Here is a 21,676-nt window from a genome sequence, read left to right as displayed (position 1 = left end):
GGGCCACACAACAAAAGCTAAAAGTCTTGCCAATCTCTAATGAATGTTGTTCCTATAAAAAGGCACCTTTTCCTTTTCTGTCTCCTTTGGAAAATCCTTTCTTGACCTATTCATATTCAATTTGTGTCTTTATATTTGTGTAACACTATAGAATGCATTACTTACCTGAATAATTGAAGTATCTGGAATTTGGTTAATATAAGTGTCATGTCTCAGATTATAACCCCTCTGTAACTTAAAAGATGTCTTCTGGAGGTGCTATAGCCTTCAATTTCATAACCTGTGGACAATTTAGTTACATGAATGTTTGGATGACTTATATAGAGCCAATAACTGCCAAGGGTGGGGAACCTGCGACCTTGAGGCCACATGTGGCCCTTAGGTCTTCAAGTGTGGCAGACTGCATTTGAGGACCTAAAGGGCCACATGTGGCCTTGAGGCTGCAGGTTTCCCACTCCTGAACCCTTACTCAACACATTTTTATCTTCATAAGACTTTCTAGAAATTATATTCCACTGGCATAATCTTCAAAAGTCAAGGTCACTCACACACACTTCAATGTAGATGCCATTCATACTTCTTAAGTTGCCAGTTTCTGTCCTCCCACCCCCTCTGACTCTTCGTTTCTTTTTGACTGTTTCAGTAGAATATATATGACTGTGTGATTACTCTCAAAAGTGATAAAGGTTTACCAATTCAGTTCAACAAAATTTTATTACATACTTCCCATGCTGAAAAGCACCCTCTACTAATTAATGGGAGTGATACAAGGTCCCTACATTCGTGGAACTTATAATTTTGTAGAAGTGACGCACACCCTATAACTATAATAAAAATAGCATGAGATGAGTTCGTAAGGGGGGGGGGGTTGTTGAGTGAGGTATGAAGACAAAAAGGTCTGACAGCAAATGACCCACAAATCTGAAAAGACTAGGAACCGGGGAGTGAGAATGAATGGAAAGGATTCACTTAGATAAGCTTGGCTCTTATAGTAAAATTTGCCTACTTGTATTTATTCCTTTGAAAGTAGTGATCTAGTGAACTAGCCAGACTTAGATCATGCTAAGTGCCTAATTTCAAGAAACTGAAACACATTATAAGAAAGTGAGTTCTGTATACATCTCTGTGCTAAAGAGGGGTGGGGAAGGTATTGGTGTCTCACATATAGGAGGCACGGCATAAATGTTAGTTGAATTCAGCTATGGAGTAACAATTCATCTCAGTATGGTTCTATTAATATTTTAGAGCTGGTACTTAGTTTTCCAAAAAGAAATCCAGAAGTTTCATTTAGACAAAGCTACATCACATAATTGATAGAGAGCGCCGGGCCTGGAATAAGGAAAACTTGAGTTCATGTTTGGCCTCAGACACTTCCTCGCTAAGCCATCCTAGGCAAATCACTTAACCTCTGTCTCAGTTTTTTCATCTATAAAATGGGGATAATAATAGCACCTAGCTCCCAAGATTGTTGTGGGATAATAATTGTAAAGTGCTTAAAACAGTGCCTGGCACATAATAAGCACTATCTAAATGCCAAACATCTCCAGTATCTCTGCCAAGAAAACCCCAAATGAGATCACAAAGAGTCAGACATGACTGAAAATGACTAAACAACAACAAAAAAAATTAGCTGCCATCCTCCTCCTCCTCCTCCTCATTCTTATTAATTTAGAAGTGTTAGATTTTCATCATATCTCTATAGGTCTAGAGAGGTCTTTCTCTCCTTTCTCCTCTTCTCTCCCTCTCCTTTCTCTTTGTCCCCCTTCTCTTTCTCCTTTCTCTCCTCTCTCTCTCCCTTGCCTCAAATCTTCCCCCATTCCAGTCTGTTTCTCCATTCAGCCACTAAAGTGATTTTCCTAAAACACAGGTCTGATCATGTCATTGCCCCCTGCAATGACACCCCCACCCCCCCAACACACAATAAATTTTATGGAATCCCATCTGCTTCCAGGATCAAATGCAAAATTCTATGTTTGGCAGTCAAAGCCTTTCGTAACCTAGCTCCCTCCTACCTTTTCAGTCTTTTTACACCTTACTCTCCAACACATAATCATCAGTCCAGTGACTCTGGCCTCCTGGCTATTCTACAAACAAGACACTTCATCTCTCAGGGCCAGGCATTTTCTCTGGCTATCGCCCATGTTTGGAACACTCTACTTTCTCCTCTTTGACTACTAACCTCCTTGACTTTCTTTAAATCCCAACAAAGATCTCACATTCTATAGGAAGCCTTCCCCAACCACAACCTTCACTCTGTTAGTTATTTCCTATTTAGTATAGTTTGCTTTGGAAATATTGGTTTGAATGTTGTCTCCCCCATTAGACTGTAAGTTCCTTGAGGGCAGGGGCTATCTTATGCCTCTTTTTTCACCCCCAGCACTCAGCACAGTGCTTGGCACATAGTAGGTGCTTAAAAAAAATGTTGATTAATTGATTGTCTTCCTTGCTTTTTTTCCCTCTTTCTTTTTAAAATATAGGTGGGTGGGTATTTAATTTTTAATATTCTCATGCAGTTTTTTGACAGGTTATACATATGCTAATAGAAATAAGCTTATTATTTGAAGCACAGAGCTGCTTGTCAATGAAGCTTCATTAACACCGTTATCACTGCCTGACATTTATCTTATAATTTTCTAGAGCTGACTGTTGTGTCTCCATGGAAACCCAAATTGCAATTGAAACAAGTGAGATAATAAAGGCATCCACTGAGATTGACAGCATGCAAAGCCTGGTTACAGTTGTGTATAGTCCCTCAGATAGCTACAACTACTGAGAAGCTGACCCCGTTTCTGGGTTTCTTATCCATTCCTTGTCACCCTATATTGACTAGCTGCTTATGTGGCAAACTTGCCATGATACCTTTGATTCTGGTGTTTGTAATGAGATCCCTCATTTTTATTGGAGTCATCTCAAGACATTATGGAAGACTAAATACAAAATTCACCATGATTCTATTTGAATAAAGAAGGAAATTAATTCTCTTAGGGCAATTATGACATAACATGTTGATCAGTCCTTGAGCTAGGAGCCTGTGGAAGCTTGAGAAGATTTTTCTTTTTGGCAACTACATCTCTATACTACTATTTTTCCCTTTATATCTAAGGACCTGTGCTCTTTTAAGTTCATGACTCTAAATCAATTTGGATGGTGCCTCAAAGCATAGAGTCATGAAACTGGAGTGGGTCCAGAGTGAATTAATCTGAAATTAATTTGATTCTGAAAGGCTCCATCTGGCTGTGTTTGGGAAAGGCAGTTAGACAGATATATAAACAAACGATCATCTGTATTCAGTGTGCCAGATGTAGTGTCAAAAAATGAAGAAATGGCTTTAAAAAAATCAGCTAAGGGAGATTTTTGATATAATGATATTCGGGCTCTTAGACTGACAACCATTATAATTTAGTACATGATTCTATTTTTGTTCTTATTTGTTTGGCGGAGTTGTCTGATAGTGTTCTTTAAAAAGTAAGCAAATTGAATGTAAAAGCCTGTTTTAATATTGATGACTTTTGATGGTAACTGAAATTGATGATTTACTAAGAGTATTTAGTTCTATGAACTTTAGTTTCAAAATGTTTATTTAGTTTTGATTCCCTTTTTGGAAATAGTTTAAGGATTTTTAAACCACATTAATGAAACGACCAATCATGAATCCAAAGTACTGATGCTGAAGAATGTTACCCATCTCCTGACAGAGAGATGATGAACTCAATAAACAGAATGGGACATACATGGCCAATGTGAAAATTTGTTTTGCTTAACTATGCATATTTATTATAATAGTTTTATCTTTATTTTTTCCAGTAGTGGAGGAGGAAGGAAAAGGGAAATAAATTCTTGTTAATTGGGGTAAGGGGGGAGAAGAAATCAGTTTAAAAAAACTGGCACAGGAAAATCACACATTGGCTTTTCCACATTGGCATGTGGTTTTGTACCACAGAACACTTATATTTTGAATCTCGTAAGTACAAGTATGAATGATTAGCTGATAATTGCATTCATGCAGGAGAAAATTTGTATTTAAGATGCTCCAGTGCCAGTCTGGCAATAATTATTTGACCTAAGAGATTGGGTGTGTTCTTGCAAAAAAAATTTTTTTTTTTTTTTACAAATTTGCTATTAAGAATTGTGAACATTGAATTTTGAATAATCTAGTGTTTATAGGAGAATGTCATTAGGGTCTGCTCCTGTAGAACTTCATATTCCGTGTGTGTGTGTGTGTGTGTGTATGACTACAAAGCTGCCGGAAAATTCATATTATGATCATAAAACAACTGAATTTGTTATCTTATTTTCTATATTTTAGGGCCTACCACTCTTCCCACCCCACCCCCAAGTCAAAATAACCGTATTGTCTGCAATCTTGAATTAAAAGTATTAAATTATTCATTTTGATGTGTGGCATTTCATTTTACCTTAATTTTAAAAAAATTAAAGTAGTAATAGACAAACTTAGCTGAATAGAGTATGGTGAAGATTCCGATGAACTCTCTAAAGTTACCAACAAGTAGTCAACATTAGATGTATTCTACTGAATTTTTGACTCATGTTTCATTATACCCTCAGCTATCTCTAACCATAGAGGAAAGATCCATTTTGGATAATCAAATTGAGCTAGGATTTTGGAACTAACACTTTCAAAACTTAATTGCTTTGATTGGAAATCTTTCTATAATATATTCAGTGAGGAAGCATAGTAGAATGGATAAAGAGGCAGCCTCAAAGCCAGGAAAACTTGGATTTAAAATCTTCCTCTGACCCACGTTAGTAGCATAACCCCCCAACAAGTCACTTAACCCTTCAGTGTTCCTGAGTGCAGTCTAATTAAAACCAGATTAAACTATAATTGGAAAATGTTTAATTTTATTAAGTTATATGAAATAAAAATACAATAAAACATAGAAATATTACATTAAGCCAATACAGGGGCAGCAGGGAGTCTTATGTACAGATTGATGCCTCTGTTTCTATTTGAGTTTTACATCAGTGCTTTGGGCTACTTTTTAAGATTAAGGTACAGAAGAGGTGTTGACCTGCCGTGATAGAGGGCATTACCTCATCTGGGAGTTCCATATAGTAATGAAACCCTGGGTCCAGTCCCTATCTCAATCCCTATCAGGCCATACCCTCTCTCCTGAAACAGAGTATGGTAAATATAATTAAATTTGTTATTCCAGAAAGGTGATGATTTTATCTTGTTCTTGGACTGCTTTCACTAACTCAAATTGAAACCCTTAAGAATCACCTTGTCTGAAAAAATTATCACCTGGTGGTCAGCCTTCCAGTGATGATTGCCGAGCCTAATTTAGCTTATTTTTTTCTTGATGACTCAGTAATAATACTAAGCAAATCATATAATGAATATCATTTTTATTATAGTGAGGTCCTTAAGGCCCAGAGAACTTGCTGGTTTTCTTAGACTGACTTTAACATTAGCTTGCATTCCCTGGTCACACATCAGTTGATAGAGAGCCAGAGATGATGGGCCAGAAATGGGACAGGTGATAATGAGAAGCTGACCCAGAATTACGTTTTGCTGCAGATAATCAAAAGTGTCACCGATACATACACAAATAATCAAGAATTGACTAATGCAAAGACTGTCTGGGTCTAAATTATAAAGAACTTGTTATTGACTGAAAACCAGACAAGTTATCAGAAAGGTTAGCCCTCGGGGGGGGGGGGGCGGAAATGACCATGAGCACCGACTCTAAACCAAAGCCTCTCCTCTTGGGGAGGAGAGGCAGAAATCATGTAGGAAGTGACACGTGAGCTTAACTTTGATGAGAGGTAGGGATTCCAAAGAGGCAGCTGGGCAGCTCTGTGGATAGAACAGTGGGCCTGAAGTCAGGAAGACCTGAGCTCAAATACAGCCTCAGGCATTTGTGTTACCCTGGGTGAGTCAGCTCACCTGTTTACCTTAATCCACTGGAGAAGGAAATGGCAAACTGCTTCAGTATCTTTGCCAAGAAAACCCCATGGCCAGCATTGGCATGCTATGGGCCACAGGGTCACAAAGAGTTAGGTATGACTAAATGACTGAACAACCAGGGGTTTCCAAGAGTCATAGGGGAGGAAAGAGGGCATTCCAGATATGATGGTAAGGAGATTGTCAGTGCAATCGCCTCATATTAGGGACAGTTGGCTTTAATGTGGAGTATATGAAGGGAAGGAACAGATGATTGGAAGGGCTGAAGCCAGACCACGAATGACTTTACAAGCCAAATGGAGAAGTTGATATTTTATCTTCAGAGCAGTGAGAGAGAGCCATCAGAGCTTGTGGAAGAAGGGGAGTGACATCCAACCTCTGCTTTAGGCAGCTGTGTGAAAGAGAGATTGGAGAGGAGAGAGGCAGAGAGACCAGTTAAGCTGTTGTGGTTGTCTAGGTAAGAGGTACTGAGAATCTGAATTTGGATAGCGTTCCTTTGAGTGGAAAGAAAGGGCGCAAGATTTGGTAACTTTTTGGTGAGGGAGAGTGAAGAGTCAAAGATGAGTAGATATGTGTTTCCAGGTTCTGCCCTCTGCTAAAAGGAAAAGCTAATAAGACACGACACGATCATCTTTGACTGGCAGGCAGCATGTATTTTTTTCTATTTTAAAATTTAGTTCATTTTCATAAACATTGACAATGTCTCCTTCCCCCAGCCCCTCAATTAAACTATTAAAAAAAACAAAATAGCAATTATGTATAGCAAATATGCATAATCCCACAAAACAAACTCCAACATTAGCCATGTCCAAAACTGAAAGGTAGGATGTATCTTCTATTTCTCCTGTAAATCCTCATCCACTCTACCCTCATTCTGCATATATTCAGGCATTAGTAACATTCTCCACTTAATAATCAGCTAATTCTTATTGACTGACTGAACACGTAGTATGGTATACAGAGGTATCAGACTCAAGGACAAGCAGCTGGCAAAACCCATGTATGTGGCCTGAATCAGATTAAAATTATAATAACTGAAAAGTGCAGAACAAAATAAATTAAGGTTCAATAAAAAAGAGATACTGATGATTTGTGGTTTTCTGAGTCAATATGAGGCTTCAGGGAGGTGATTCTATTTGAATTTGACACCACTGGTGTAATAGAGTTCTGGGCCAGAATCAGGAAAGACCTGTGTTCAAATCCTGCCTCTCACGCTTTGCCAGCTCTTGGACCATGTGGCCAGTCTCTTAGCTTTTTCTGAGACTGTTTTCTACAATAATAACTGCAATGCCTACATCAAAGAATAGTCATGAAGTGGAATGAGATGCTGAACACTTCACAAACCTTGAAGTGCAATATAAATCCCAGCTATTATTACTAGGTGGCATCAAAAGGGAGACTTACGGACATTTCATCTAACTGAAAATAATCAATAGTCAACAAGTTGTTAGTTGAGAATCTACAATATGCCCATCACTGTACAAGGATATAGGAGATATCTAAGACAGTGTCCCAACCTTCAGGCAGTTTATAGTAATGACAAGAGAATATATACACAAAGAGAGAGCAGCACAGGCAATAAACGATCAAGTGCCAAAGCTGGGAGGGGCGGATATAGGTATTCAGTATTCTAGGAAGACATGAAAGAGAGAGTTCATTGGAGAGCCAGAGAAGTTTCAGAAGTCTCTGCGAAGACAACGCAACTTAAGTGGAAGGCAGGAAGAACAATTAGAATGATCCTGGAGATTGAAGTGGTACAAATAAAATAGAGAAGAAAACATAAATAGGAGAGACATCTCAAAGGAAGAAGTTATGGGACTTGGTTACTGATTGGATATAAGAAAGAAAAGGAGATGGCAAAAATGACTCAGTTAAAATAATAGTTGTTAATTACATCCTATGTATTGTGGTAGGTTTTATGAGGCACAGAAGTAGTAAAAGTGAAAAGTACAAAAGGCCGAGGTCAGTCTTGGGGAACATTGCAGGTCTGGACACCTCCTCATCTATGAAAAGGAGTGGCAATAAATGACCTGTAACATCCCATCCAGTGCTAAATCTCACGATTTAAGAGGTTTTAGAAAAGAGATCCAGAGTGGCCCAGTCAGGGAAGTCTGCTTACAAGGCAAAGAGATGCATTTAGTGACAGAAAGAAGATGTAGTCACAGAGCTACTGAGAAGTAGAATAGCCTCAACAATTAGAGTTGGAGTAGTGACCATCTCCTCATTGGAGGTCTTCATGGAAAGCCAGATGACCAAATGACAAGGTATGTTGTAGAGGCGAATCCCATAAGTATACTGGACTCAGTGGACACTGGGGGGACCCTTACCCAAGAGATTGGGCAACCTTAATTCTCCAGCATGTTTTGATTACTATGTAGTGGTCATTGCTGTCCCTCCTAACGCTAAGCTTCTGTTATGCCAATGTCTTCATCAAAGTCAAGAGGAATGGGAATTACATAGACTCTTAGGTTGGGGCTAGAAATCGATCACCGTTGATCTTTCTTTGAGAAACTGTAATACGATGATGTTGTAAACCATATTATAAAGAATTGGGTGGGAAATAAGTAGAGAGGAAGTGATGGCCATTGTTTTAGAATGCATGAATGAATGAATGAAGAAAGCACTTATTGGACATTTATTCTATGTCAGGCACTATGCTAAGTCCTAGGAATGCAAACACCAAAGTGAACAGTCCTGCCCTCGAGGAGCTCACATCCTGATGGGGAAACAACACATAGAGATAAGATGGTGGTTGCAAGGGGAGGTATAGTCCAATTGAAAATTATCTCCACAACAGGAAGATTTGAATGAAGGGGGGAAAATGGTGTCCATGGGCACAGAAAGAGTGAAGAAATTAGAGAAGAGGATAGTTATGGGAGTGTGATCCCAGAGAAAAAGAGATAGAACTGGATTGAGAGAACAGTGTGAGAGGTGAGCTTTAAAAAGTAGATTCGTAGGTTAATAGAACTAAAAATGGTACCTATTAACTAGAACAACACGAACCTTGGAGACATTTGATGACTTCTCTAAGTCCATTTTCTTGGTTAGACACAGAACTGAACCTCGAACTCAGGTTTCCTCACTTAGTTTGGGGCTCATTCCAAGGCTCTGTGCTGCCTTCCTAAAAAAATATTCATTAAAAGATCTTCTTGGGTTCCTGTCACCAGGGAGGTAAACTAACCAGCTATGCCTCAAATAAGGCAGATTTTACATCATGGCAGGATTATTAATGTAAGAGGGAGGTGGGTCATCACATCTGCTCTAGCTTGTCCCCATTCTGTCCTCTGAAGTATGCTGTTTCTTAAACTGACTCACCAGTAATCACAGGGTCTCTCAACACAAGCATCTTTTCTGGAAGAACGATACTGTTGGGGAATAGTTTCCTTAACTCCAAGCAGGGGAAAAACATAACCTTTTGACTGCTTTTGATCATTTCTTTAAACATCTTAGAGTAGAATAGTAGGGGCCCAGAGGTTTCTCTGGCTTACTGTCACTTTGACACTTAGATTATTCTTTAAAAGGCTCTTACCAAAAATTGACCGCAGGAAGTATGGCCTAGTAAAATATGTTGGACACTGGGTCCACCGCTACATGCTGTGTGAATTGGCAGAAATCTTTTAACCTAACTGCTTGGGCCGAGAAAGAACCAAAAATGGATTTGGATCACCTCAGATAAAGATGCTTGTGAAAACACAAGATATTGTAGCATTATGGGGAAACTTGGCAGTGTAGCGCATGGTGAGGGTGGGGCCTGGAGTCAAGAAGTTGTCGTTCAGTTGTTTTTCAGTTGTGTCTGACTCTCCGTGACCCCATCTGGGGTTTTCTTGGCAAAGATACTAGACTGGTTTGCCATAGCCTTCTCCAGCTCATTTTACAGATGAGGAAACTGAGGCAAACAAGGTTAAGTGTTTTGCCCAGGATCACACAGCTAGTAAATGTCTGAGCCCAGATTTGAACTCAGGAAGATGAGTCTTTCTGACTCCAGGCCCTCCAGCATTCTCTCTGCTGTGCCACCTAGTAGCCCAGGAATCAAGAAGAACTGAGTTCAAAGAGGGCTTCAGATGCTTACTAGCTATATGACCCTGGGCGAGTCATTTAGCCTCTGTTTGCCTCAGTTTCCTCAGTCGTGAAATGAGGATAGTAATAGCATCTACCTCCTAGGGTGGTTGGAGGATCAAACAAGTTATTTGTAAAGTACTTAGCATGGTGCACGGCACATAGTAGTTGCTATATAAATGTTACATGTTACATAATGTTACATAAATGTTTTTATACAATTGTCCATTTGATAAAGCTATTTTTAAGTGAGTGAATGACTAGAAAAGCATTTATAGAACATCCACTGTGTATGCCAGATGATGTTAGGTATAGAAGATACAATACCAAAGTATTCTTCTTGTTGTCCCCATTAGAGTGTAAACTGCTTACAAGCAGGGATTATAATGCAACACATTGCAGAGAGCTTGAAATTTTTCACCAGAGTAGCTCAAACAACTTTTCAGACATACAATTAAATCCTGCTAAGAAGTTAGTTATTTTTAGTTATAGTTCAACCATTTGGGGAAATTGACCATTAATTTCCTTCAGACCCTCTAGATTCTATTTAGTCGTCTTCTAGAGAAGAGCTTATCTACTAGGAAGACCTGCTAGGGCTCTCCACAAAAACCTTAAATTTAACAATATTGTATGTGAGTATATGTGTGTATTTTCTTGTCTCCCCCATTAAACGATGAGCTCCTCGAGAGTAGGGACTGTTTGTCTTTTGTCCTTCTTTGCATCGCCGACAATGCCTCACAATGATAGATGTTCAATAAATAAAATTTGTCGAACTGCACTTAATTATAATACCTATTGGTATTACTATGTGTTTGAGCAAAATTTTAATATTGATAGACTATAAATCTACCACACAAGGAAATAGGAAGAGAATTGTTTTCTCTGTCTTATTAGTAAGGGAAGTAAGGACCACAGAGTTAACTTGACCAAAGAAACAATTACTCAGTAGTTCAGATAGGATAAGAACCTAGTTTTCTCAGTCTGTTGTCAAAAGATAGTCTCTCAGAACGTTATCACCAAAAAATCACCAAGATTTTGCTGCATTAAATCTTGAAGATGTTGCTAAATGTTCATCATCAACTTAAGAGATTTTCGTTACAGGATTTGGGGAGGAAATAAAATTTATAGAATATTGGATTTGAAGTTTGGACAGCAAATGATGGGTCTAGCTTAAATCAAAATCAATTATACTTGGCTTAGAATTAATTAATAAGCTTTTTAAAGAAAGGGGACATTTAGTACTCTTCTTTTGTGTACTGTAAATTTAGAGCTCGGTAAATATTTTTGATTAATATATGAAAGAACGTTTTAAAAATTTAGAGTGAGCCAGATCTCAATTTCTATTCCTTCCTTTAATTTTCTAGGAACTATAACCAAATCCTTTTGAGGCCGTGCTAATAAAAGGATAGTGTCCAAGAATAGGAAAGTAATAGTCTCACTGTGTTTTATCATGGTCAGACCAAATCTGGATTGTTTTATTCAGTTCTGGGCATCATAATTTGGAAAGGCTTGGATAAGCTTGAAGGTTTCCAGAGGAAGGGAACCCAGAGGATATAGGACCTTGGTCTTGTGCCATATGAGGATTGTTTGAAAGACCTATAGGTGTTAAGCTTAGATAAGAAAAGACTAGGGTATTGGGCAGGAAATGATAGCTGTGTTCAAATAGTTGAATATGTGAAAGAGATTATACTTGTCCTTGGCCCCATAGGGCAAAATCAGAAGTGGTAGATAGGAATTGTGAAAAGGCAAGTTTAGACTTGGTATAAAAGAAAGCTGACCAACAATTAGAGCTTTCCAAATGTGAAATGGAGTGCCTTAAGAGGCAGTGAGTTCTCCATCTTTTGATGTCTTCAAAGAAAGGCTAGATGACCACTAGTTTGGATATGTTATCCTTTTCAGGTATGAGATGGAGTAGACAGCCTCTAAAGTCTTTTCCAACTGTGAGACTTTGTGATATCTACAATTAATAGTCTATTTTGGTACTTTTTTCCATCTATTTTTTTTTACCAATCTGAAAATTGAGGCACAGAAAAGATAAATAATGTTCTTAAGAACACCCAGTAAATTAAATCAGTCATGTAACTAGGAATGCAATCCATATTCCCCAATATGGTTGTAATATTCACTGAGCTACATTGACTTCTGCTCATACAGACTGGGAATATTAGCAGCATTTGGAAGATGGAGTTGGAAAGGACTTGAGTGGCCATCTAGTTCAACTCATGCACAAAAGGAATCTCCACAGTAACATTCCAGCCAAGTGATTACCCAGCCTCTGCTAGAAGATCTCTAAGGAGGGGGACCCCCACCAACTCTCAGAGTACAACTGGACTTCTTAATGCAGCAGTCAGTAACCCTTTGAGAAGGAAGAAGGGAATTTTGCTGGTGCCTCCAAGTTGAATCCTAATAGTTTAATTCTGTTCTTAAACAAACAGGAACATTAAGAAGTAGGGACAGTGGAGGATGTGTTAATATTCATAATTGCCATCCCCACCCTATTAGCTGTCAGCAACCATCCAAGCCTTTCACCAGATTTCTTTATGCTTCTCCCTTATGTAGCTTAAATCTGCAAAAAGTTTCTATGACAACCAAACAAAAACAGTTTCTTTAGATGCTATCATGTAAACGTAAGTGATATTAAAAAATTATTCCAGTCCCTGTTGAAAAACTGGCCTGTCAGCTAAATGAAAGGATAGGACAGTGGTCAGGTTATTAGAAAGAACATTTGCACAAACTGAAAGAAATGCTCTGACCACAAACATAAATAGTTCCCCCCTCCCACACACTTAGAGCAGTTAATATATGCCCTTGAGAGGTTCTCCACAATGTAGAGGACACCCTGTCGGCTATTAAGCCTATGGACTGGGTCACCTGATGGACTAAATTGTACATGGAGAGTCACATTGTGGGGCCCATGCAGCTTGACAGATCACCCAAATTCTGTCATGAATGAATCATCTCATCTAAGCTATATTTCTTGGAATCAAAATCTCATAGTCAGTAGGAATGGAATGCATTCCCTCCTAACCAGCTCTTCAAGTGTCTCAGTATATCCATGAGACATGCAAAAGCTAAACCATTGTGGGGGTGAGTGACTAGTCCAGTGCCACAAGCCAACCAGATAGATATAGGACTAGACTTCTGAGTTCATGAATGTTATTTAATTTCTTCTACATTCAACCAAAGTCAAGTGAGAAAATACTCAAGCTAATGTCTGTGCTTAGTGGAATAAGGTTCCCTTTTTGTTTCTGAATTTCTATACTTCCTGCACTGGCAAATGACAGTGACATGCTTTGGAGCTCTCTGGAGCATCGATTTAAACTCTCTTAGTTTCTATTTCTCTATGGATTATCAGCCTCTGAGGAATCCCATGGGAATACCAGTTGTCCTTAGCAAAATGTAAACAAAATCCACCCTAAGAAACCCATTGTATTATTGGGAAAGTGCAAACAGCAAAGTATAGATGGATCTCCAGGTCCCTGTGATATGCTGCTGCTTAAACAAGAAACATCACAATTTAGAACAGGGCATGGCAAGTTAACCTTCATGCAAAGCATATTCATTGAATTGGATTCTAAGAGGTTGTGGGGTGGTAGAAATGGGCAGTAATACAGTCTTATCTTCCAATGTGTCGTCAGGAATTCAAGTTGTCATATATTTATGAAGGGATAGCCTCTTCCGCTTTATGTGCAAGGGGACTAATTTGTCTTCCTTGCTCTACTACAAGGAACATGCCTTAATTGGGCATGCTCAGAAGTGTTGCAACTGACAGAGACAAGAAGCAAGACGTCTGTTAGTCTCCACTAGAACTGGGCACACACCCAGGCTGAAGTTTGGCATTAGAAGGAGAAAGAAGCATGGGTGAAAGACATTCAGGATAATCTCCTTGTGATCTGATTATTATAAAACTATCAGGAAGGAGTAGGAACATGGGATGGTATCAGGAATGTAGTGAAGGTCTGGTCGTGAAGGATCAATCAACAATCTTCTCTTAAGTGCCTACTATGTGCTAGGCCCTGGGGACACAAATGCTAGAGATGGGGACTGGATCTTTGATTACATTGTTATAGAGAACTTCTGGGTGAGGAAATTCCCTCTGCCAATGCAAGTTGGCACCTTCTCTGCAACTCATAATTTTAGAGATTTGCCTACAGCACTGAAAAGTTGAGTGATTTGCTCAGAATCTATATATAGCCAGAATGAGTCATAGGCAGGATTTGAACCTAAGTCTTTCTGGCTTTGAAGCCAACTCTCCAACTAAGAACAAAATGAAATCTCCAAATTCATGCTCTCAAGAAGTTTACGTTTTATCAGGAATCTAGAAAACTATGGTCAGAATTGTGTTTTGATTTAGGGAACAACTGGAAATGATTTGAGCTGGATGAGGAAAAGGCTGACTACCCCATAACAGCCTACCTTTGGGTCCTAAAGGATTAAAATCTTGGTGCTCATCTACTCTAGCCACCTCCTTTTATTGATAAGGAAACTGAGACCCAAGGAGAAGTACAGGGACTTTCCTAAATCCCAGTTGACTAGTTAATGGCAAATCAAGGATTAGTACCCAGGCCCAGTCCTGTTAAGTCTCAATGACACCACCAAACATTCAATAGCTGTTTTTTTTTTTTTAGGCCACTCCATGGCCAATATCCCTTAGAAACTGTCCACAGCCTGCATAAAATTTACAAACATAAATAGTAATTCTGAAGCTTAACCAACTTGTTTTTGTTCCCCTCTTACAATTTTGCAGTTTCTGTGTGAGTTTTATACCTTTTCAGAAAGTAAAAATATTATCTTTTAGACATTGGGGGCCACTAGCTTTAGAATCTGAAATTTAGATACAAACCATAGAAGAGATAACAATATTCAAACATGATTGAAACAGGCAGCAGTCGGTTACTGCCTCTCCGAGGTGGTCAGTTTTAATTATACTCTGAGAAAAGAAGATGTGAGGCCAAATTCTGTCCTCGCTTTCTGTAGAAGCTGAGAACTGGGGCAAAGTCTTCCTCTTTTTTGATGGACTGTTGTCAACTTCGGTAACCACAAGGCCTTTCCTGTCCCAGAAATAAGTCTTGCCTCACTTTCAACCTGCTACAGACATGTTGAAACTATTGCTAAGGGAGTTTTGTGTGCTTTCTTCACACACATATGACTGAAGCCATAATTTCAACTTTCTTAAATGTTCATTAAATTCTCAAAGAATTTGTTGAAAACAGCGTAAGCTCATAAGCAAACAAAAATATTAAATAGTTTTAGTATAAACATAACATTTTATCCAAATCATTGAAAGCTTTTGTAGTTCGTATTTTATACATTATTTCCTTTTCGAAAAACTAAATCTAATTGAAACAAGTGATGAAAACAGAATTGTTTCAAAGAAACCATAGAGGGAAATAATAGAAAGGAGAGATAGGAGAAGAAGAAAAAGTTAAATGTTGGACCTAGTGAGAATTTTTTTCATTTTTATATAAATTTTAAAATTTCTCTTTCCCCAAAATGGTTTCCTTTTAGTTACTCATAATTCCTAGGATGCAGAGAAGCATAGAATCTTATGGTTAGAGGCAAAGGGGTCTTAGAGATCATTTAATCCTGGTTTCTTAACCTTTTTTGTGCCATGGATCCTGTTTGCCATCAGAAACCTAAGTGAAAACTTTAGAATAATGTTTCTTTTTATTTTTTTTAAATTCATAATTGAAGGAAATTATTAAATTTTAGTTATAAGTTGGTAAAAATAAAGATATCTTACATCCGAGTGCATGAACCTTCGAAAATCTATCCGTAGACTCCCAAGAGATCCATGGACCCTAGACTAAGAATCCTTGAATTAATCCTGTCCTCTAATCTGAAAGTGAGGAAATTGAAGCCCAGAGAGATTGAATGAATTACCAAAAGTCACACAGTCACTAAGTAAAGCTACATTTGAACCCAGATCTTCTAGCATCTTCCATTACTAGCACACCAAATTTTCAGTACACTTTTACCAAATAAAGAAATCTTTGTTTTATTTAGGGAATGTTTTCCCTTGAAAATCAAATAATAACCTGAAGGCAAAAGTGAAATTCCACATGCTCTAAAATGTTTAATTTTTAAATAAACATGTATTAAATAAACATGTTTTAGATTTTTTTCTGATCATTTTGCCCCTTGTAATGGAGGTTGTGGTGTTTAAAGGGGAGCCCTGCAATATCTTAACATGTATTTAGATACAAATAAGACAGGTCTCTGCCATGAAAATCTTATAGCCTGAGAATCCAAGCTAAACACAGTATTACAAATGAGCAGGCAGCAGGGCTAAATACAGCAGCTGTCTGCTTCCCAGAACAGGTGGGCTTCGGGATTATATCTGAAGGAGAAGAGAGGGAAGGTGCTGATCTGTGTAACACATGCTTTCTTTGCTGATCATATCTTAAATAGGAATGATCAGAGTAAACAACTGAAAATTGCTTTCAGTTGCTTGTCAGTGCCATGAATTTCAGGCTCCGAACCCCCATTAGCACTTTCAAAATTTCAGCTTTGAAAAAGGATATTTAGGAAAATTGGTATCTTACTCCTTTTGCCAGCCCCCAAACATTTATGGGATATCCTAAGAATAAAATGTAGAATTTTCCTCTCGGTACCCCACCTCCCCCAAACAAAACAAAACAACAAGAACTTGTGATTGTTTAGAACTCAAGTACTACATCTGGAAATCAGATACAGGGAACAATTTATGGAGTGTGGAAGATGTGAAATATTCAGTGCCCTTTACAGGGAACTCAACTTTCTGAAGCTTAATGGTTCCCCCCCCCCTTTTTTTCCCCAGTACAAAGCAGGCAATTCTGAGATTGCCTTTGCCTTTCTGAATTGTGCTTTGTGCCCTAGCGCCATGAACAATGCGCTTTTTTAAACTGGAGCCCCCTTCCCACCCCTTTCACGTTCCCATTCCTTTTTATAAAGCATGGGCAGCCAATCAGCTGCCACCAGCCGCATAGTTGGAGTGTTTTCCATTCTGAGCAGCGATGCACTAATTTGATGCACCGGGGATGCTTCACACAATCTGCAAATTCATCACTAGCATCTTGCATTCCTCATCTGACAGATTGCCAAGTGTTTGCTTTTTTTTTTCTTTTGTGAGACTTTATTATTACAAAAAAAATAGAATAAAATAAAAAAAATAAATACTACCAGAAAGACAGCTCAACTCCTGTTGTCTTTCTCCTCCACCTTCCCCCCTCCACCTTTGGCTCCCATTGCTCGTATGGGGTTGCTGCCTGGCTGCTCTCTTGATGGCAGCCATGCAAAAAGACCTCCTCTTAACTTGAAATCGTCTCTTCTTCAGCCTTTGCTTTCAAGATGTGCAAACCCTGGCTGATAGCTTGCCGTTCTCAGCCCTTTGCTCAGGCGTTGATACTAAACAGCAGCCCGCAGTGCAAACCTTCACCCATGAGCAATGTAATTGTGCTCTTGCTTTGTTTTAGTTGGTGAAATTTATACGACTCATTAGGCACTTTCCTCCCAGTCTCTCCCCCCCCCCCCACTTCTTCTTCCTTTCCCCATCCTCTACCCCACCCCCTGCTTTTGATTCTTTTTTTTTCTTTCTTCCTGTCCCTCAACCATGCTCTCCTAACTCTGCCTTCTGGTTCGGTTTCTTGACAGTAACGGTACAGCTAACAAGATGAACGGCGCTTTGGATCACTCAGACCAACCAGACCCAGATGCCATTAAGATGTTTGTCGGACAGATCCCCCGGTCGTGGTCTGAGAAGGAGCTAAAAGAACTTTTTGAGCCTTACGGAGCTGTCTATCAAATTAATGTCCTCCGAGACCGGAGTCAGAACCCTCCCCAAAGTAAAGGTACAGTATCCAGTCCCTTTGGTGGATTTGCTTTCTATTTTAAGGATGTCCCTGCTTGTTCCTGCGATCTCCTTAGGGGTTTGTATTTGAAATGCCTGGCTTTTTATTTTTTATTTTTTTTGAAAGATGCTAAACAATTTAGCAGCCCTGGGGGGAAAGAGCACCTATTGAGCGGCTGTCTTCCTCTTCTCCTTTTTAGCATGCCATGTTAGAGGCTCTAGTCTCTGCTTACAGAGTAATCTTGGGCTCTGCCCAAGGTCATTCATGAGAGCCCGCCCCCCACCCCATGTTCCTATCCAAGGATGATTGAGTTGTGCCAAGATGAACAAACTGTTTCCCAGGATTTTAAGGTGTCAAACACAACTTTCCACTCTACCTTCACCTGCCCTCCCAGTCCCTCCCCCGCCACATACCTATCCACCTCCAATTTCCAGGTAGGAATAATCCAGTCTGCTCTAACAGGAGGAAGACAAAGTAAGGTACTTTGGGATCTCTCCAGGGGCAACATTCAGGAAATGGTGCCTTACGGCTAGATTCTTGATTTCTCTCTTGAGGTTACATTACAGCCCATATACTAGTTTAAGAGTTGCCTCTCTGAGTAGTAATTTTTCTCCATCTTTTATTTCATGCACTTACTATTTCCATCCCTATTTTAAGATTACCATCTGTGCAATTTTATTTCGTACTCATGTGACTAGTGGAGATCTCAAAGCATCTTATAAACAGTAAGATACTAATGAATAAAGGCCCAAAAAAGCTCACTTTTAGGAGATACATTAATTCTTTGGGGCTGACTAGCTATTTGTTAAGTGAACTATTTGTATTTGTAGTACCCCTGTGGCCCAAAATAATTAACACATCTCCTAAAATGCAGCAACTCCATAATCACTGGCGAGATCAGGCCCACAATTTGGTCAGCCTAATTGCCTCCATTTTGCAGATGAGTGTGACTGAGGCCCAATGGGTTGCTTTTTTATGTCCTATATGTATACCAGGAAAGTGTTTTGTTTAATTGTTGTAAATGAATCTTAGTAAATTATAAAGATATCTTCCTTGTATATTGGTCTTTCTATTTTGGTTTTTTTTTTAACTTCTGTATTTCTCGGTTCATTGTTTCAGTCTCTCTATTTCTTCCTCTTGGACTCTAAATTTTGCTTTTTACTCTGTTGTGCAAGTCACTCATCACATTTATTTGTTCAATTAAGGCCCATCTCTTGCCTATCCATCTTTGTAATTCTCCTTTTTGGTTACTGATTCCCATAGGCTGCTGGTTAGTTTGTTGTTATTTTAAGTACTTGGACCCAAAGGCCTCTTGGTCTGAAAGGAAGATGTCTCCAGTGTGGTACATGTTGATAACTTCAGCCATGGTAGCTCCAAAATGTCTCCCTAACACCAAGCCCAATTAGGGCTAAAATAAAATCCATGGTCTAACCTTGATATGTTCCAACTCAGAACTTGGTTCACAGACTTACCCTTTTGATTGGATTCTCCCAATCAATCGGTTAGCAGGCATTTAGCAAGCATTTTGGCATGCGCCCCTCACTATTCTAGATGCAAATACAAAGAATGAAACAAGCCTTATTTGCAAGAAGCTCACATTCTGTCCAAAATAGAATTGAGAAGAATTCTCCTGTAAAAAAGCCAATTGAGGCCACTGTTCTTTACCGAGCTTTCTGTTAAATTCTCATACTTGGGAATTTAGGTTGTACATTAATCCAACTCCAGCAGTAATATCAAGAGATAGAAGTTACAGATTATTTCAGTCTGGTCTTTAAATTGAATAGGTCAGATCCCATTGATAAGTTTTCTAAGTTTTATGTCAGATACCACTTAAAATGAATGGGTCTTCAGGTGAGGCTTGGAAAGATTTTTATTATATTTTAGTTGTAGCAATATTGGTTGTAAGGGGATTTGACTTATTAAATAACTTGAAGGGGATACTATCCCTTAATCATATATACATACATCTAGGGGGATGTGTGTGTATGTACACACACGCACACACATACACACAACACACACACACACACACACACACACACACACACACACACACAAATTCCATCTTGTTTTCCTGTGATACTCATGTTCTTTGTATTAATCGTAAGTTCCAATAGAATATAGACCCTAGTACTCTACAGGTCCTGGATTTTTCAGTGGAATAGCAAGAAAGGAAGGAAGGAAGGGAGAGAGGGAAAAGGAAATTGCTTATTACTTGAGAGGCACTGTGCTACAAGCAAAAGAGAAAGTTCCTGCCCTTAAAGAGGCTTACATTCTAATGGGAGAAGAGGACCCATAAAAGAGAGAAGGGTTAAGGTGCCAGGCACAGGGATGTGACCATATTTTCCTAGAACTCATATCAGAACCCAAGACTGTTTTGCAGATGTCCCTAAGTGTGTTTTAAATACTGTAGGTAATGAATCTAGGTCAATTCATTACCTGACCCATGTAAATACTGCCTATGAAGGAAGAAAAAATAATGTTGTTATGAAATCTCATTGATTCTAGTTTCTCTCATCCTATCACTATTAGGTACGACTTAGTTCTGTGCTACTAATAATCCCACAACCCTTACAAATGGATCCTTTTACATCGGTGCAACTACTTATCAAGCAGGTTCAGATATGCTGGAAAATAAGGAAATAAAAGATTGGTACCCCCAAGATACATTGGGAGAGTGTTCATTCTTTCCATGATTAAGTAACTAAACAGTATGTCTTAAGCCTCTGCCTAGTAGAGATGAATAGGGTATAAACTATACTTTTAGGGAGCTTACAATCTAACATGGGGTGTCCAACATATACATGAATATGCTTTTTAAAAATTTTCTATATAAGAGATACAAACACAATGTGGGATTTGGGGGCAGGGGGAAATCACTTCTATGTGAGACCAAGTTAAGTAAGTGGAAGAACAAAGGAAATGTATGATCAGAGGAGATATTGTGGAAGATATTTTGCTTTTATATGAACTTTAAGCATTCTAGGAGGGGATCACTACAGATAGTGGCAACATCAGGAACCAGATTCAAAAAGGTAGAATTGTAAATGGACCATTACTGCCAGGGTGAATAATCTAATTTGACTGGAGCTTAAAGCAGGTGAAGAGGAATACAGGTAGTAGGAAATTGGATGGAGGCCTAAAATGTCAGGATTATAAGATAAGACTTTATTCAATGAGAAATAAAGAGTTATTGAAGATTTTTGAGAAGTGACGTTGAGCAAGTCATTTAATCCCGTTGGGCCTCAGTGTTATGATCCGTAAAATGAGGGGGTGGCCTCCATGGCTTCTGAAGCTCTAGATCTGTATGCCTATGGTCAGTGCCGTATTTGAAGATTACCCTGAAAGTATGTATAGGACAGGTTGGAGGGGTAAGAGACAAATAGAAGAAAGATCAGTTAGGAGGCCATTACGGTAATCCTAATGGTAATGAGGCACTGGACTAGGGTGATAGAAGTGAGAGCAAAAAGGAGCCAGATACAGAGATGGTTTAGAGATAAACAGGACGTGGTATGTGAGAGAGAGAGAGAGAGAGAGAGAGAGAGAGAGAGAGAGAGAGCGAGAGAGAGAGTTAGAGAGAGAGAGTGAGAGAGAGAGAGTGAGAGAGAGGGAGAGAGGGAGGGAGGGAGTCAGATATGACTGAAATTTTCAGCCCAAGTGACTAGTAGAATGGTGGCACTATTAATAGCAGGGAAAGTCATCGGGGGAGGCAGATTTGCAGTGGAAGAAAGCTTCAGTTTTTGATATGTGGAGTTGGAAGTGTTCGTAGGACACCTGGCAGAGACATTAAGATGTGAGTTGGATAGAGAGAACAGGAGATATATTTTAGGGTGTTGATAGTTGAAGCCATAGGGATCAGTGA

General features: G+C 39.0%; 1 protein-coding gene across 9 annotated transcripts in view; it reads left to right on the top strand.

Moving 5' to 3' along the window:
- Nucleotides 1-21,676, top strand: part of CELF2 (CUGBP Elav-like family member 2) — a 392,630-nt gene that overhangs the window by 172,626 nt on the left and 198,328 nt on the right. For all 9 annotated transcript variants that reach the window (XM_036759896.1, XM_036759905.1, XM_036759906.1 and 6 more), the window contains one exon: nt 17,618-17,814. In XM_036759896.1, the coding sequence (XP_036615791.1) occupies nt 17,618-17,814 (197 nt within the window). The remainder of the gene's footprint in view (nt 1-17,617; nt 17,815-21,676) is intronic.

Source organism: Trichosurus vulpecula, chromosome 5, assembly GCF_011100635.1.
Source record: "Trichosurus vulpecula isolate mTriVul1 chromosome 5, mTriVul1.pri, whole genome shotgun sequence".
Taxonomy (NCBI): domain Eukaryota; kingdom Metazoa; phylum Chordata; class Mammalia; order Diprotodontia; family Phalangeridae; genus Trichosurus; species Trichosurus vulpecula.
Note: the sequence above shows the minus strand (reverse complement) of the source record. Positions and strands in the feature narration are given on the sequence as shown.